The sequence below is a fragment of the Pistacia vera genome, unplaced genomic scaffold (genome assembly GCF_008641045.1).
Source record: "Pistacia vera cultivar Batoury unplaced genomic scaffold, PisVer_v2 Contig46, whole genome shotgun sequence".
Taxonomy (NCBI): domain Eukaryota; kingdom Viridiplantae; phylum Streptophyta; class Magnoliopsida; order Sapindales; family Anacardiaceae; genus Pistacia; species Pistacia vera.
Genome location: NW_022196290.1, coordinates 61,548 through 77,788, shown reverse-complemented (window position 1 = coordinate 77,788; position 16,241 = coordinate 61,548). Strand labels below are relative to the sequence as shown.

General features: G+C 37.8%; 2 protein-coding genes across 12 annotated transcripts; one reads left to right on the top strand and one right to left on the bottom strand.

Moving 5' to 3' along the window:
- Positions 1-85: 85 nt before the first annotated feature.
- Positions 86-10,728, bottom strand: LOC116144937 (AT-rich interactive domain-containing protein 1A-like). 11 transcript variants are annotated; one of them, XR_004130337.1, is made up of 9 exons: positions 10,615-10,728; positions 10,459-10,525; positions 9,568-9,825; positions 9,253-9,468; positions 5,459-9,103; positions 5,145-5,329; positions 4,961-5,043; positions 4,755-4,831; positions 86-3,025 (listed from the first exon to the last, which is right to left on the bottom strand). XR_004130337.1 is itself a non-coding variant. In XM_031430376.1 (9 exons), exons 3-7 carry the CDS (start codon positions 9,772-9,774, stop codon positions 4,962-4,964), a joined length of 4,335 nt encoding a protein of 1,444 aa, XP_031286236.1. In that variant the 5' UTR covers positions 9,775-9,825; positions 10,459-10,525; positions 10,615-10,728; the 3' UTR covers positions 86-3,025; positions 4,755-4,802; position 4,961. The 11 variants fall into 11 exon arrangements, 6 of the variants coding, with proteins under 6 accessions (XP_031286236.1, XP_031286234.1, XP_031286235.1 ...); XM_031430376.1 differs by having other exon boundaries at positions 4,755-4,802; XR_004130335.1 differs by having other exon boundaries at positions 87-3,025; positions 4,755-4,802; positions 4,892-5,043.
- Positions 10,729-12,145: 1,417 nt separating this feature from the next.
- LOC116144925 lies at positions 12,146-15,615 on the top strand. Its single transcript, XM_031430354.1, has 4 exons — positions 12,146-12,329; positions 12,554-13,305; positions 13,623-14,375; positions 15,254-15,615. The coding sequence occupies exons 2-4, from the start codon at positions 12,601-12,603 to the stop codon at positions 15,335-15,337; spliced, it is 1,542 nt and encodes a 513-aa protein (XP_031286214.1). The 5' UTR covers positions 12,146-12,329; positions 12,554-12,600; the 3' UTR covers positions 15,338-15,615.
- Positions 15,616-16,241: the final 626 nt, after the last annotated feature.

Here is a 16,241-nt window from a genome sequence, read left to right as displayed (position 1 = left end):
TTACAACTTAATCTCACAACTTCTTTTACAACACTAACGTGACAATAAAGTTGATATTTATTGTCACTACCACGTCAACTAACAACTTTAACTAAACATGAACAATCGTTCCTTAGAAACGAACGACCTTACATTCATAAGAAATTATTGTTCCATTCATAAAAAAATGGTTGTTCTTTCATAAGAAACAAATAAGAAAACAACAATTCCTTATAAATGCACAATTGTTTTTTCATAAAGAACAAATATTTCTTATGAAAGATCGACCGTTCATCCTTAAGAAACTATCGTTTATATTTAGTAAAGTCATTTAGTGATTTGGGTGTGATGAAAGTTTAGGGGATAGTTGCCAACTCAATTGCCACAATAAGGTTATAAGAAAAAAGTTATGAAATTAGATTATAAGCATAGTATTACTCTTCGAATAATGTTTATGATAAACAGTTTATGCGGAATCTTCCTAGTCCAAGACTCTTCTACTGTACTTGACTGAAAAATTGTCACATTATGTTCGGATAACTTTGTTTTTTTTTTAATAGAAAATATTTTCTATTCACCAGTTATTCACAAATTGGCACAAACACTGCATCATCTGGTATCTACAAAATTCAGCACCTACAGTGTACAGCTTAAGTTAGCCATGCCATACTAAGGCATATAGCATTTTTTTGATCCATCATTGTTTCCAATGGGAAACTTGACGTATTAGTAAATTAAAAATAATTATTAACTAAAGTGGGACACATCAGTAGTGGTCCAATTCTCACACTATTAACATGCACCTTCATGGCCTCATCAAACATCGACGGAAGTACATACATAAGGTAACAAATAACCGTGTTTAAGTTCATGTCAATTTTGGCTCTGCGTTCTACCAGACAGAAGAAATAACAGTGCTTAAACTCTCTTTCTCTGCGTTCTACAGTATATAGCTTAAGTTATTCACATTATGCTTATCTAGGATACCAAATCATGCCTACACTATCTTGTATCAAAAGTTCATGTCAATTTCGGCTCTGCGTTCTACCAGACAGAAGAAATAACAGTGTTTAAACTCTCTTTCTTTAAGCCAGATACACTGATAACACAATACAATCAGAGCACGGTAGAGAAAAATTCTTAAAACTTGAAAGAAAGTGATAAATTACCATTGAGAAGAATATCCTCACAAACAATGCTCAAGAATAAATCCACAAACCTGGTACAAACAAAATGAAGAAGCACGATTTGCTTTCCAGAATTGCCATCCAACATTGCAAAGGCTGTCTATAACTTCCATGAAAGCCCCAACTTTCACAAGTATAACAAAGTGGTCCATGAAGCATTAACAGATTCTCAAAGGAGCCAAATTCGCAAAACTTAACCAAAGTTGTAATCAGAGGCAGACAATAGTTATTTTGTTAGACTCTCAGTTAAGGAGTGTATATCACAGGCAATGAGCCATTTAAAGTTTTGGTTTCTCATTAATATTTTCAGATGTAGCATATAACAAACTATAAACAAAGAAGGATATTCCTAGAGAATATGATGGAACCACAATTACTAGCACCGAAGTGTTAATGTTGATAACTTACTAAAGGATAACAAAACTAGAAAATTGTATCTAAAGCATAACATTCTAGGAGATAAATTGCTCTTTAGCCCCTAACCAATGGTTAGTTCAATAGTGTCTTCAATAGGTTCTTCAGTCACTAACTACTACATAGTTTGATGGAATCTTCAAAAAGTTTGGCTTCATGTAGTGGGGCAGTAGCAAGCAATTCTTTGTGCAAACAACCTAAAATAACAAATAAATGACATAAAACTAGCATGCCAGACACAGGACATACATCTTTTTTTCCTTCAACTTTAAATAGAAGGAAGGTTAACTTGATAGTTTGACATAGATCAAGATATGATAAAATTTAAATTCATTTAGATCTGTCAAACAAAATAGCCTAAAAGAAACTGAGCAACTAAGTATAATTTGATCAAGTTAAATGACTTGCTAGTGAGAAAGTCTAGCCAAAATAAAAAATCATTCAGGACAAAAAAGTTAGTAAGCTGGAACCGCAAATCAGAAAATGCTGAATCTAGTTGATTTGTCATGTTATCAGACTTGTGTTACGTTCTCACTTTTCCCCTCTCCAAAAGAGTCAACTAAAAGAAATCAAAAGAAAGAAAGAAAATCGAATCTAGACCTAAAGATAATTCAACAAAGAAACCCTTCAATATCCCTATATTGCAAAAATAGAAGATACTGCATCATTATACAACAGTCCTAATATTTTTCTAGCCCTCCAAGCAAAAGCCAATCATATTGATATAACCCACCAATAAGTCTAGGAAAAAGATAAACACAAAAAAATTTCAACATAGACAAACCAAATATATTACCAATGCCTGTGAAAATTTCATTCTAGCACAAAAAAGGGTCCAGGCATTACAGAAAGTTAAAGCACCAATCTTTGTCACCAGAACATTCAGTGAAGCCCACAACCCCACTTTACCTGAGACTTTCCTAACAAAAGCCTAATAGGAGTAAGCTTACAAGTCCTTTCACTCAAACCAGTTAAACTCTGTTTCAATGAATTATATGTTCATCAATGCATAATAAACCAAGAGGCAATATTGAATACAGCACAGGATACTTGAACATATCTGATTCATTTTTTATATATGAGTCCCATCACTAAAGCACCAAGGTAGGGTTCTGAACTTTGATACAACAACACTTACAACTGAATATGAATGAACTCTAAGTCAATTATGTTTCTTAAGATCATGAAACTACCTACAAGTTTCCTCCGCAAAACACTTGGTGGAAAAAATATTTAAATGTGTTGCAAAACACAGGATAGAATCTCCAGTAAACCAATTACAAAAGAACAGTACTGCAAAGCAAAGAATTCACAAAAAAGAAAATCCTTATATTGAACACAATCTTACCACATCTAAAAAAGATGGTCGAGTAAACCTTTCCACTGAACTTTCAGCCTTTATGTTGTCTGCTTTCCCGTAAAAAGACAGGTCGAATTGAAAAAATCTATTATAGAAAAAAAAAAAAAAAAATTCACCAGAAACAAAAATATCAACTCTGATGGTTAAAGTAACTTGTCATAGTATTATGCATAAGGCCTCAAATTTAATAGAAAGACGTTAACAAGAAGATCAGACTTCAGTAACTTAACCACTGAAAAGTAGTATTGTCATAAAATTCCAGCAAATAAACTAGAAACTTTCTCCCCCTAACACTGGCTAGAAGAATGTATATTTGACACTCTAATCCTATTTTAAAGGCATTTATTAAAATTCCAAATACTCTAAACTTTTCGGATCACAAAATTAAACCAACAAGTTCCACTCAAAACAGCAATTTAATGAAGCTAACCAAGTAAGAAGATAAATCAAACAAGTACATAAGCTTGGTTTTGGCTTCTTCAACTTCTAGATTTCTCTATCTAATTGAAGTTCCAGAGAATGAATGAGGAATAAATTTCCTTCAATAATTCAGCCTATCTCACACAATCTTTCCCAAGTATTGGCATTTAACTGAATACAACTTATAGCACTTTTACCTAGTACTTCTTAATCTAATAAGATAGAGTAACCTGGGATAAATCCCCTCAATATGTAACATATCACAAATTCTATTCACAAAAACAAACTTCCGCACCAAAAAAGTCAGTAGGAATTAGTAATAGCTATGATCCTCAAAGTCTTGCAACATGTTCAAACCTTATTGTGCAATTGATAACAGATAGCCCATCATTAAAGTGTTAAGAAAAGATCAAATTCAATACAAATTCTTCCAATAGCAATCCACGCAAAATTTGATAAAGACAAGTAACTTAGATAGAGTAGCCAAATCTCAGTACGTAAGTATTCATACCTAAAAAGTATCAACACTGGATTACAAGAACTCAGATTTATGAAAACGTAACAGGTGATTAACTCACTGATATTGTACTTGTAAAATCTGTAACTAAAATCAACACTCTTTAACCACAAAATGGCCATGCAAAGACAGCCATAAATGAAAAGATTTCTAGAATATTCGCACTCATAATGTCATACTTTGACTTGTTCCAAAATATACCCTAATTCAGTAAATTTATTTAGATTCTCTTTTCAATTAGGCATCTTATCAAGAGACATTATTCCTTTAGCTAGTAATCTAGTAAATTTCCGTTCTTTGCAGCGACAAGTGGAGCAGATATTTAGAGCAGGAAAAACGGCCGGTCAAAAGAAGATGCATTTAGAAAAAGAGATTATATAGAAGAGAAGATAAATAAGGGTGGGATGTAATGTAACATGAAGCAAAAGCTGAGGAAGGAAAAGAGTGGTTAGGTTGAGTCAAAAACAAAAAATTCATCCAGATAATTTAGCAAAAAACCGATCTCCATTGCTAAACAAGATGGCAAAGATTGTCCCAAGTTAAAAGCAGAAGAGGCAAGTAGCAACCTAGTTCAGTTTTCAGACCTAAAAGCACAGCACCTCAGAGGGCAAATAGAGCAAAGACTAAAATATCTGATAATATAATGTTAACTACCTTTTAAAACAACCTGAACAACAAAATACTGTCCACATTAACGATTCAGGAATTAAGAAGATACAAAATAACTATCAAAATGCCATTTCAACATAACGGGTATGTATCATATGCAAAACTGATATAATGAGATCACTTTCAACTGGAAAATGCTAATTAATGTTAACATAAGACTAACCCAGTTTTGAAATAAAGATTTTAAAATCAAAACCAACAACTTAACTGCCACTGACTTCAGTTCCAAAAACCATCTCCTTAACATGGCAGCAACCTGAAATAACAAGACTACCATAAACCACCCTGAAAGCATAAAAGAGGCATGGAAGGGTGAATCACCTATATTTGCTAATTGCAAAATACCAAAAGAACAAAATCAACCCTGGTCAGCCAAGCAACCAACAAGATCCAACTTGGAGCATTTCACCATGCCTTAATGCTTTTTCCCGCGGCCCTCAAGATTTGCATTTCTTGACTTGTTTGCATCATCATGTATGGAACGATCACCAGGTGTTCTATAAACCAAAAAGCAAAACAGAAATTAAAAAAGGTTTCAAAAACACAGATTAATTGAAGTTTAGAGGGATAAAGTATAACAAAAACAATAATAGCTTACGATTTCTGTTTCTTTGCATTCTGCTTGATACTTACAACCATATCCATAGCCAACTTTTGATGCTCCCTTGTTTGTGAATGCAGATCCAAACCATCCACTGTTTCACAATCAACCTTACAAATGCGGCACCATCCCATGCTTGGAGCCTTCCGTTTTCTTGAGTTGTCAAAAGGCTCCATATCACCCTGATGTTACCATGACAAAGAAACCTATGATGTCCATTCACTTTGCATATATTGAGATGTAAACACTATATCAAAAAATATAATAGTTAACTTTCTTCAAAAAAACATAAGTAGCAAAGAATTCTCAACTGTATAGAATCCACCATCATTTGGGAAACCCTGATGCGAAAAGCTGCTCCTGAATCCAGGCTCACCAAGTCTTGGATGAGGAAAGTTTCCTGGCCCACCCAAGTCTCCCATACGTGCATGACCGGGAATTCCACCAAAACCAACCGTTTCTCCCAGCCTTAAATTTTGAGGACCTAAATGTTCACCCCTCCGTAAATGGTTAGGCAGAAAATCTCGACCAACAAAATCACCACTCCTACCAGGCCTCTCAAACTCACCCCTGCGAAAATGGCTTGGGAAAGCTGGAAACCTACTATCATGAAATGAATTGCCAATTGGATCACCAAATCGACGGAACTCCCTGCTGTCAATATCATCCAAGCCTGAGTGGCTGCTACCTAAATTCCCAGGAAGGCTTCCAAATGCACGTGAGGATATCCCAGGAAATTCTCTAACTGGACTCCTTGGACTCAATCCATCCATATGACGGCGTCCATATCTAGGTCCTACTCCAAGAAACTCTGGATGAGAACGAGCAGAATCTGATCTCCCTGGTGCATCTTCATGAATACCAGGTGGTCTTTCTCCAGCATAGGAGGGCAAAAATCTTGACGGAGCAGAGCCAGGCACATGATCCAATTTCAACCCAAGATCATAGTTCAATCCTCTATCATATGGCTTTGGTCCCACATCGATACCAAAACCATGAGGACCCCTATCTAGAGGCCTAGATGAGGGAAAGCGACCACCAAGTTTAGCAAAAGGCTCAGTATCCAAATGAGAAGGTCTAGGAAATTGCTTGAGATCTTCTTCAAGCTCTCCACGATCAATAACCCCTTGAGCTGGGTCCATTGGGACTGGATTCAGACGTTCACCTAGAAAAGGCTTAAATCTTTCATCTGGTAACTCAAGGCCTGAGGCCCCATTCAATCTCATCGTATTAGACTGTAAACCAGACAGCTGCCCATAAGGACTTTGTTCCAGTGAGCCTGGTAGATGAGAATCAGGTCGTCTTCCATCCAAGTAGCCCGGCCTCTGACCTTCAGGGCCATACGATGGCCCTCCTATCATTCCACCATGTGAGTCAAATGCACCAGGTGGTACTGGCCTCAGTGGCAGCCCTCCAACAGGATCACTTTGTGATATTCTGGGAGCCCCAAAATGGGAAGGGGGCAGATGACCTTGATTATAAGGCCCATGAGGTGCCGTCAGTGGTTCTAAGCTATGCTGAGGAGGACCATGATGACCTGCTCCCCTTCCAAAGGCTGCTGCAGCGGCTGAGCCTGAAATGCCAACTGGAGGTATTTCAGGACCATGGGGCTTGAATATAGGTGGCTGGAAATTATCAGCAGGCATTAAAGATTGTCCTGGATGTGATACATGACTAGAGCCCTGTGGCCTAAACTGTGTAGGAGGGTTCCCCAGGCCCTGTGTGTGATGTAATGGTCCTGGATGTGGTGCTTGGAACATTGACGGTGCAGTAGGCCTTTGTTGAAGAGTTGAGGACCCATAATGTGTTGAAGGGGACAGCACAGAACCTCCAGGTTGCACCTGACCAGCTGGAGGTACTAATGCAGGACCTTGAGGCAAAGTTTTGCCTTTCTGCAGCATCCCACTCTGTTCTCCAAGTTGTGAACCTACCTGTAATGGGGAACTTTTCTGTAGAGAACCATTCTGAATTTCCTTTTCTTCCAACACAGAATGTCCCACTTGTTTGCAGTCAACATTAGCTGAATCTTTATAGTCCCCAATATTTTCTACAACCTCTTCCTTAACCACCAGCTTAATTCCAGGCACTGCATTTCCTGATGCACCTGACTCCAGATCTGTGACAAACTCCTTAGCAGAAGTATCAACTGGATTAGTTTTATCTTCAACTTCAGCTTTGATCTCATCAACCATCAACTTTACATCACTTTCAGATTTGGGGACTTTCATACCTACTGCATCAGCTTGAGGACCAGAAGCTGCATTCAATGTATTTCCATCAGTTTTTGCAGTTTTCTGAGAAGATGGTTCTACTTTTTTCTCATCTTCACTTTTCTCAGCAATGTCTTGCTTCTCAGATATTGCTTGTTCTAATGTTGCCGCAGACTGTTTTTCAGAAGACAATTGCATTTGGTTGTTGGTCCCGAGCACGTTACTCTGATTTGAAAAAGGTTGGTTTAAACCATACTGAATTGCTCTACCCTGCAGACCTGCTGCAGATTGTTGATATGGTTGGGATTGTGCTGCATGATTAGGATTCATAGGCCGTCCTACAATATTTTGGTACTGATGGGGTTGCATACCATGCAAAAGTGCAACATTCGGCTGTGGCTGTGAATAGGGATGAGAAGGCTGCTGGAATGAATTAGGTGGACCCTGTGGACGCAACTGGGATTGCACAGATGGATGTTGCTGTGCAAAGGGAACTTGCTGATACTGTCCTGTAAAAGACGGCTGCTGCTGCCCATACAGTTGAGGCATAGGTTGTTGCATTGGCTGAATAACAGGACGCTGATGTCCTGGAAGTCCTGGTTGATGAACATGAGGGTGAACTGGTGGTTGTTGTGCTGGAGGAATGTTTGGCACTTGACCTGGTGCAGGTAACACTGCTGATTGCTGCTGATTCGGAATTGTAGCATTAGGTTGCGGTGGACGCATCTGGGGAGTTTGTTGAGAATATTGATTCTGTATTTGCGGATAAGATCCACCATGTGGATGCAGAAGCATGGGATGTTGTAGTGGGCCACTCAATGGTATTTGCTGATGAGGCTGAGGCTGAGGCTGTGGCTGTGGGTAAGAATGGTGGCCTGTTACTGCATGGGCTGCAGTATGCTGGGTCTGTGTCTGGTTGGGCAATGGGGGGTTGAGTTGAGAATGAGTCTGGGACTGGGACTGGACCTGTGTTTGTTGCTGAGTTTGAGATTGAAGTTGAGGCTGAGGAATAGGATGCTGAATTTGGGGTTGCTTATTTTGCATATGAGAAAGAGGTTGTTGATACTGGGGCATTTGCATATTTGGGGGATGGGGCCGAATGGGCTGAGGTTGTGGATGAGCCTGAGCTTGGGCATAAGACTGAGCTTGAGCTTGAGGATAAGATTGAGTCTGAGAAAGTGGCTGGCCCTGCGGAGGTAGATGAGTTTGCTGCTGTGGGTTGACTTGTGTCAGACTCAGAGGTTGAGTTACCACAGTCACAGGTGCCTGAGCTGGTGGTTGTGAGGGCTGAATTTGTGGCTGGGGCTGAGCTTGGGGTTGAACCAGGGGTTGAGGCTGCATATGCGGTTGACGTTGCGGTTGAGTTTGGGACTGTGTCTGTGGCTGTACAAACCCCTGAGGTTGAGCCTGCAATTGCTGCTGCTGATATTGTGGAACCGCTTGTTGTTGATAGGGGTAGTATTGTTGATAATACTGCTGGTAGTATTGCTGATATTGCTGTTGCTGTTGATACCATTGCTCTGCAGAAGGTACTGCAGCCTGAACAACAGCTTGGGCCTGAGAATTTGAGTTGGTTTGTTGGCCAGCATCTTTTCCAGTTGGAGGGATGGCAGTTGTTTGGGTCTGGATCAGAGAAGTGGTCACCCCTGCCTGAGGGGCAGCCTGGGTCTGATCAGCTGTACCTGGTGTGCCTGTTGCAGAAGCATCCTGAACACCTACTGCCTGTTGTGCTTGAGGCTGCACACCCTGTTATTATACAGTAACAATAACAATAAATTACAAAGATTACTAGAGTACTAGTTTTTGTTGCAGTACAGTGAAAATAAATAAATTAGAAAGATTACAAAAGTATCAGCTTATATATTTATATATGTAAGATGCATTCTTCAACTTACAGGACAATTTTGAGCATGATCCTGTACTTGGCGATGAACAATCTGAATTCCACACCTATTACATACAACAGGCGAATTTCCAAAGGCACACCCTGAACAATGTGATGTACACTCAGATAGAGGACCCTGCCACGTACATCCACTCCTATGGTATAGACAATGAACGGTTATCTTGCCAATTGCTTCGGCAAGTGTTCTATTTGACTCTGCAAGTGGCTGCAATGAGTAGTTATCAGAAAAAAAATATATGCATATCAATAATAATGTTATTACTGAAAGATGACAAAGCAGTCCAAAACAGAGAAAGAAAAAAACCTTGGAATCTGCTTCAGTCACTAAATAGCCATCATAAGGGCAAGCCTGGGTAGTGCTGATAATGTATGTCAAACACGGTTTACAGTACAGATGAGTGCACTGTGACTGTAAAGCTTCATTTGGGTAAACAAGTAGACGACAAACAGGACAGAAGTACTCTCCAGCTAGAGATTGAATGTTCAATACGCACTCATTATCGAAACCCATGCTGTCCTATGGACTTAGCTTTGACTCCCAAACAGAGTCAACACTCTCAACCTGCACATACAAGCAGCAACCATTGCATGCTCTCAACAGCAACATGATATATGGAAAGTGACAATCACAGAAAGAATAACGTATGAAGAAAATTATAAAAATATAAACCAAAATAATAATGAACATACAAAAAACCAAATAATTGGCATGTGTGTATATCTAATGCCAAACGGTTAGCACAATGACCCTTCAAAAGTAGAACAAGAAAACATCACACAGGAACATCAATTTCACATATTTATACGAGCATGGCTTCTATGAAACATGCACTGAAACCAAACCAACAATGCAGATAAATTACCAAACAAACAAGCAACAAAACATGCACTAAAACCAACAATGCAGATAAATTACCAAACAAACAAGAAACCAAACATGCACTAAAACCAAACAAACAAGCCACAAAGACTGATAACCCAGAAATGCACAATTTAACTTCATCAACACTCATTCATACTCCTACAAAACCAATAATATGACACTTCTAAGTTCCCAAAACTCATCAACAGCAACAACAAACAGCAAAACAAGGAAAAAAAAATTAAAGCCAAACGCAGTCCGAAAATTTATCAATTAATTGTCATTTAATTTTAGAAACATAGTCCAATGTTGAACTGCACATAAATCCTGTACCTAAAATCCCCTCTTCAGTGTTTCAATTATCAGCACCTTAAAACCCTAACCAAACATACCTGCAAAACTGGAAAACAAATAAATTGATTAAATTAAAATAAAGTTTCTTAGGGTTTAAGCGATCAGAAATGTGAAAATTAGCAAAAAATAACAAACCAGTGATTTTGGGAGCAATAGTTCTTACGAGTCTGGGAGGAATGTTCGGGAAGCTAAAGCGAAGCTCCTGATTCTTTAATATTTTTTTTTTTTTTTTTAGAGAGTACAGTGAAGCCAAAGAAAATGAAAAATATTCAATTAAAAGGCTTAACTGGTTATATAGAAATTGCTGAAAACATGGATTAATTTAATTAATTAGTTAATTAATTCTTGTTGTTAACGCCCTACGACGTCGTTAATGGGCTACGTATATAGAAATTCCATTTAATTGAAATAAGTTGAAATGTTTTCCTTTAATCTTATAGATATCCTATGAATCCATATAGACAATGCATTGAATTAAATTCCAATATTTATTATATTTAATATAACACACAAAATTCTCATACATGAAATTTGATAAATAAGATTAATCAACATGTTAATTACCCCAATAATCAAGATCAGTGTAACTGAAACTTGTAAGTAGGGGTGAGCATGAAATATGGGTAGAACCGAAATCGGAAGGTACCCAGGGTTCAAAAGAAACCAACATGGAAAATGTCAATTTCAGTTCCAAATTTGGTGGAACCACATCGGTTCCACCACTTTAAGAATCATAACTGAAACCAAAACTGAGGTCCGAGTACTCGGGGTGGAACCGACCGATACCCAAGATATATTTCTAATTTGTCATTTTGTGAATAATAGGGGTATTCATAATTTTCCTAAGTACTCATAATCGAAACCAAAACCGATTAGTTTTGGTTCTGATTTCGATTTCGATTTCGATTCTTTGAAAAATGGCATGTACCTAGAGCTGATCACCCCTACTTGTAAGGACATGAAGAAAACATACCCAAACCTAAATGTTGTTTATCGCCATCCAACTAATCGCCACCATCATTTAGTTTAATTTCATAATATTTATATATGATAATATAATAAAATCAAATGAAATGAAATTTAGACCAAAAAGGAATCTTAATTCATTTGAACATAATGATAAAAATCTAATCTTACTTACCTAGCATATATGTACCTTCTAACATTGATCATTCGCGACCACTGGCAAAGTTCATTGAAATCTCCGTTGAAAATTAAGAAAGACATGAAACTTCGTAGTTGAACAACTACAAGTGAAGATGAAGTCATCGAAATCTTCGCCGAAATTAAGAGAGACATGAAACTTCGTAGTTGAACAACTATAAGTGATAGTGTATCGTCGGCACCACCACACTCCTTGGGGTCGTCGCTTTTTCTACCCTTTGATTTATGGTTTGACATCAATTGAAATTTTATTGATGTTTGGTGGATTTTGGTATTAATATAGGTTTTATGTTGATGGGACAACTTGTTTAACTGGAGGGGCAGTTATGTGATTTCACTTTCTTAGATTGTGTTGACCATAAGTGGTCCTGGTCAAGGGGACGTAAATGCTAATTTTTCAAATGTGAGAGGACGTAAAAGAAATAAGAGACGACAAAGGTATTGGGTGATATTTTCTATGATGGGGAGAGGCCCAAGTCAACTCAATCATGGGACACTATCAATGCCTTCTCCATTAAAATTCGATTCTTTCTTCCATAAAAGACTCTGAAAGATACTAAACCACAAGTGCACGTACGTACTGATGCTCCTTGTTCTTCTCTTCTTCACATTCTTTCTCAACATTCTTAGTAGCAGTCTGTTGAGGCTTGAGCAGTATACTGGTTTCATTTGTTGACCTTCATCAGGTACCTTATTTTCATCACAAATCATTAGTTAATTATAACGATAGAACTGTAGTGCCTGAGCTAACTTATGCGCTTTGATGATTGGTAGAGTGATTGCTTTTCTGCTTTTGTTGGCTAGTTTATTGGTTGGAATGTTTTTACTGTTATAACAACCCCAGAAATCTCTAAACTTAAGGAATTTTACGGCTTGTTTATTTTAATGAGGGTTTCTTGAATTTTTTCAGTTCTTGAAGTGTATGGAACGCAAGCTTCATGCTGGTATGAGTAATTAATGATTAATGTTTTAACAAATAGAATAACTGAAATCCTATTGTCAATGGATAAGAAAGAAACAAGTGCTATTAGTTTGAGGGCTTGGGTGGACAAGGAGAAGAACAAAATTGTTTTTGTTGAATCAGATGAGGACTTTATTGATGTTCTCTTCAGTTTCTTGACAATGCCAATGGGTACAATCATCAGGCTCATCCGTAAGCAGCCACCTAGCGTGGGGTTAGGTTGCCTTAAAAATTTGTATGGAAGTGTTGAGAATCTTGGTGTGCAGCAATTTCAAACTGCAGTATGCAAGAACATGTTGCTGTACCCCAGAAATGGATCTGCAGCTCAATGCGAGAAACTGAAATTGAAGATTGATGATGGTCAAACCCTGAAGTACTTTCTTTGCTGTAACAAATTATGCACCCTTTCTGGCTACAAGTTATTGAGTCCTTACAGCGATGCCATTTGTGATTGCCAAGAGCACATAAATCGCGAGGTTCATCTGTTGGAGACTGAAGTAGCTGAGCTATTGCCATCATGTACCCTATACGATTACGATTATAATGGGGTGTTTGTCAGAGAGCAAACGAGATTTATAATAAGTGATGAATTGCAAGTATTGCCCTCGTGTACTGAATCTCGCCTTTCTTTACTTTCCAAGCTAGTTGGCTCAGACTGGAGCACCATTGAGGAACGTAATTTCGACATAGGTGTAGATGAGGTAACTATTGTTCACGCCATTTTATCAGATTCAGTACTGATTCCCCCTAGAATTGTATTACTTTTTAACTTATCCATCTATTTCTACATAATATAGGAGCTTGTTCATCCTCAAGATGATCACTTTGCTGGAAATAATTCACCTAAAATCCTGTTTATTCTTTTAGAAGTAAATAAAAATGTTATGCAAAAAAGCAAGACATTATCAGAAGTTAACTAATAGCAGAGTATAGAGCAGAAAAAGAATAAAAAAAAAAAAAAAAAAAAAGAGATATCAATTCGTTTATCATAGTTTTGTGATCTAATGGATTGTTTCAGGTTTTGACTTTGCTCAAGTTCGCTCTATCAGAGACACCTTTGACAGAAACTCTGTTGAAGAATAGTCTAGCAAATGAATTGGGCAAAGAAGATTTTCATCAGGGCGGCTATGTCAAATCTAGAATGGAAGAACCAGCATCAAATGTGAATAAGAAAATTCATGTCAAGCTTATAACTAGCAAATCCTGGAAGATGGTTTGCTATGCAGAAGCAGGGGAAGATTTTGTTGATTTATTATTCAGTTTCCTCACTGTTCCACTTGGGCATGTGGTAAAGGAAATGCACAGCAGCATTTCCAAAGGATGTATAAATCACCTATACAATAGTGTTCACGAACTAGATGCTGAGAAATACCTAAAATCAAATGAGCACAAGGCAATGCTAGTCAATCCAAAACTTGCCCCTGGGTTTAGCTATGAGAACAATCCACTTGGCATTGAGGAAGATATACACCCGCCATATTACTACGCGCAGAAGAAAAATGAATTTGGAGATTGGCATGATATATTGTCTTATGATAAAGCTCGTCTTTCTTCTTGGATACAATGTTATTCACAAGGGAGTACAATTTCAACATTAACTGTCAAGGAAACTACAAGAAGAGGATTTGCAAAGGGACCGGCAATGTTCACCATAACAGACAAGTTGATCATAACACCTATATCCTCAATCTCATGTCTGTCTCTTCTGAGCAAATTGGATAAACCTGTTGCTGACATTGAGGAGCGTGTTGTGCATGTGGGCTGTGAGGAGGTAAGTTAATGTATCAAATTCTGCAATAAAACTCTCACAAAGCATCCCATTGTCTACAAATATTGATTCTTTTCTACACAATTTAGGACTTTTTATAAGAAAAAAGATTTTTTTTTTTCCACATAATCACAGATATTCTACATCGAAGATACACCTATTAGGCGGAAAAAAATCATCTGCTGGGTAGCAACTACTGTATTTTAATGTTTCTGCCTCACATTGGCCAGAGCATTAGCAGTCTTATTAGCATCAAAGTGTGACAACAAGATCAGCTAATTCGTTCAATTTTAAAACTGCCGAGGTTTTCATTTCCTGATATTTTGAATCAATTACTACAGTGTAATTCTTATTGAATTGCAAGATAATGACATATCAAGACACCATGACAGTAGATTGCAGATATACAGAATGTGTACGGTGTACCAGCATCGTTTTCCTTGATTTTCAAATTTCTTTGAATTCAAAACTCTGTTCAAATTTCTCTTTCTCCTAGATCTCAATTTAGGGATCTTTTACTGCACCAAGTTCTTAGTGATAGTGAGTGAGTGTAGAAGTAAAACAAAACGAGGTTCCATAGGAAAAAGCTACGGCTGTAGCAGTGGCCGCTACATACCAGGCTTACCAAAGCACCACCTGTAGCTGCTATATTCATTTCATCCATCATTCTGCCAAATGCCATCCCACTACCCTCATTGAGCAATGCATATTATGGCTGCCACGAATTTTGCTATTGTGGCGGCACCACCTCTTACTTATTAGGCTGCACAGGTGGAGAGCCTCGATTGAGAATTTTTTATGCCATGAGAACCCAGATCAGATTATCTGAATAATTTATTTACCATCCCGCTGATACTCTGTAAACTTTTCTTTCGTTGCAGGCCTTGCGTCTTATGGTGGCTTCTTTTGTGTCTGAATCAGTTCTAACTGATGCCTTTCTTAGAGATCCAAATCCAGAACATTGAGGACATCTTGGTTCACCTACTATGAAAGAATATGTTATCTTATTAGGTGTTTCAGAATGGGATTTTGTAATTGAAACCCTGGTATTGTTCTTTCAGTGGGATTGCATTATCATATATATACATGTACATAAATTAAAGCATTGTATTAGGGTTTGCTTATTAGTTTTTCTGATATTTAACAAGTAATACCATTAGAAGCAAAACACATGAACTAGGCCATTCATATAGTATCAGAGTGATTACAATTGCTATTCAATAACACTACGGACACCGAAATATCAGCACCGAATTTCTGTACCGGCTTACGTGTAACGCCTCTCCATTTTTTTATAATTTTTTTCTAGTGAATGGCTGTCCATCAAATTTGGACGGCCGTTCACTCACATGGACGTCTGACCATATTATATGGACGCCCATCCCTATTAAAATAAAATTAAAAAATTTGTAAAACCTTATGGACGGCCGTCCATCCATTATGGACGACTGTCCATTAATTTTGGATGGCCGTCCACAAATAATGGACGCCCGTCCTTCACCCAAATATGAAAAAAAAAAAATCTTTAGGGATGATTGTGGATGGGTGTCCCTTAATTTTGGACAGGCGTCCGTAATTTTTGGACGTCCGTCCATGCATTTGGCTTTTATCTGTTCTTTATCATCTTCGCACTTCGTAAGCTTTATCTTCTCAGTCTTTTCGGTCTCTTCAGGTAACCAAATTTGTTTATCAACATAAAACTCTTCTATGAAACCATAGTAGAAGAAATATACCGTAGGATAATTCCCAATCTTGTACTTCTTTGCCAACAGTTTTTCTTTTTCAGCATCCACTTTGGCAACCACCAGATTGCCCTTACGTTTCATGGCTGCTGCTGAAGATTTTGGTGACAGTCTATTTCTCCAGAAG

Excerpts from the sequence above, each read along its gene's own strand:
- LOC116144937 (XM_031430376.1), bottom strand. The coding sequence starts at position 9,774 with ATGGGTTTCGATAATGAGTGCGTATTGAACATTCAATCTCTAGCTGGA. Across the intron at positions 9,104-9,252 it reads ATCATGCTCAAAATTGTCCT|GGTGTGCAGCCTCAAGCACA; the intron begins GTAAGTTGAAGA and ends GTATAATAACAG. Across the intron at positions 5,044-5,144 it reads AATGCAAAGAAACAGAAATC|AACACCTGGTGATCGTTCCA; the intron begins GTAAGCTATTAT and ends TTTGGTTTATAG.
- LOC116144925 (XM_031430354.1), top strand. The coding sequence starts at position 12,601 with ATGATTAATGTTTTAACAAATAGAATAACTGAAATCCTATTGTCAATG. Across the intron at positions 13,306-13,622 it reads TCGACATAGGTGTAGATGAG|GTTTTGACTTTGCTCAAGTT; the intron begins GTAACTATTGTT and ends GGATTGTTTCAG. Across the intron at positions 14,376-15,253 it reads TGCATGTGGGCTGTGAGGAG|GCCTTGCGTCTTATGGTGGC; the intron begins GTAAGTTAATGT and ends CTTTCGTTGCAG.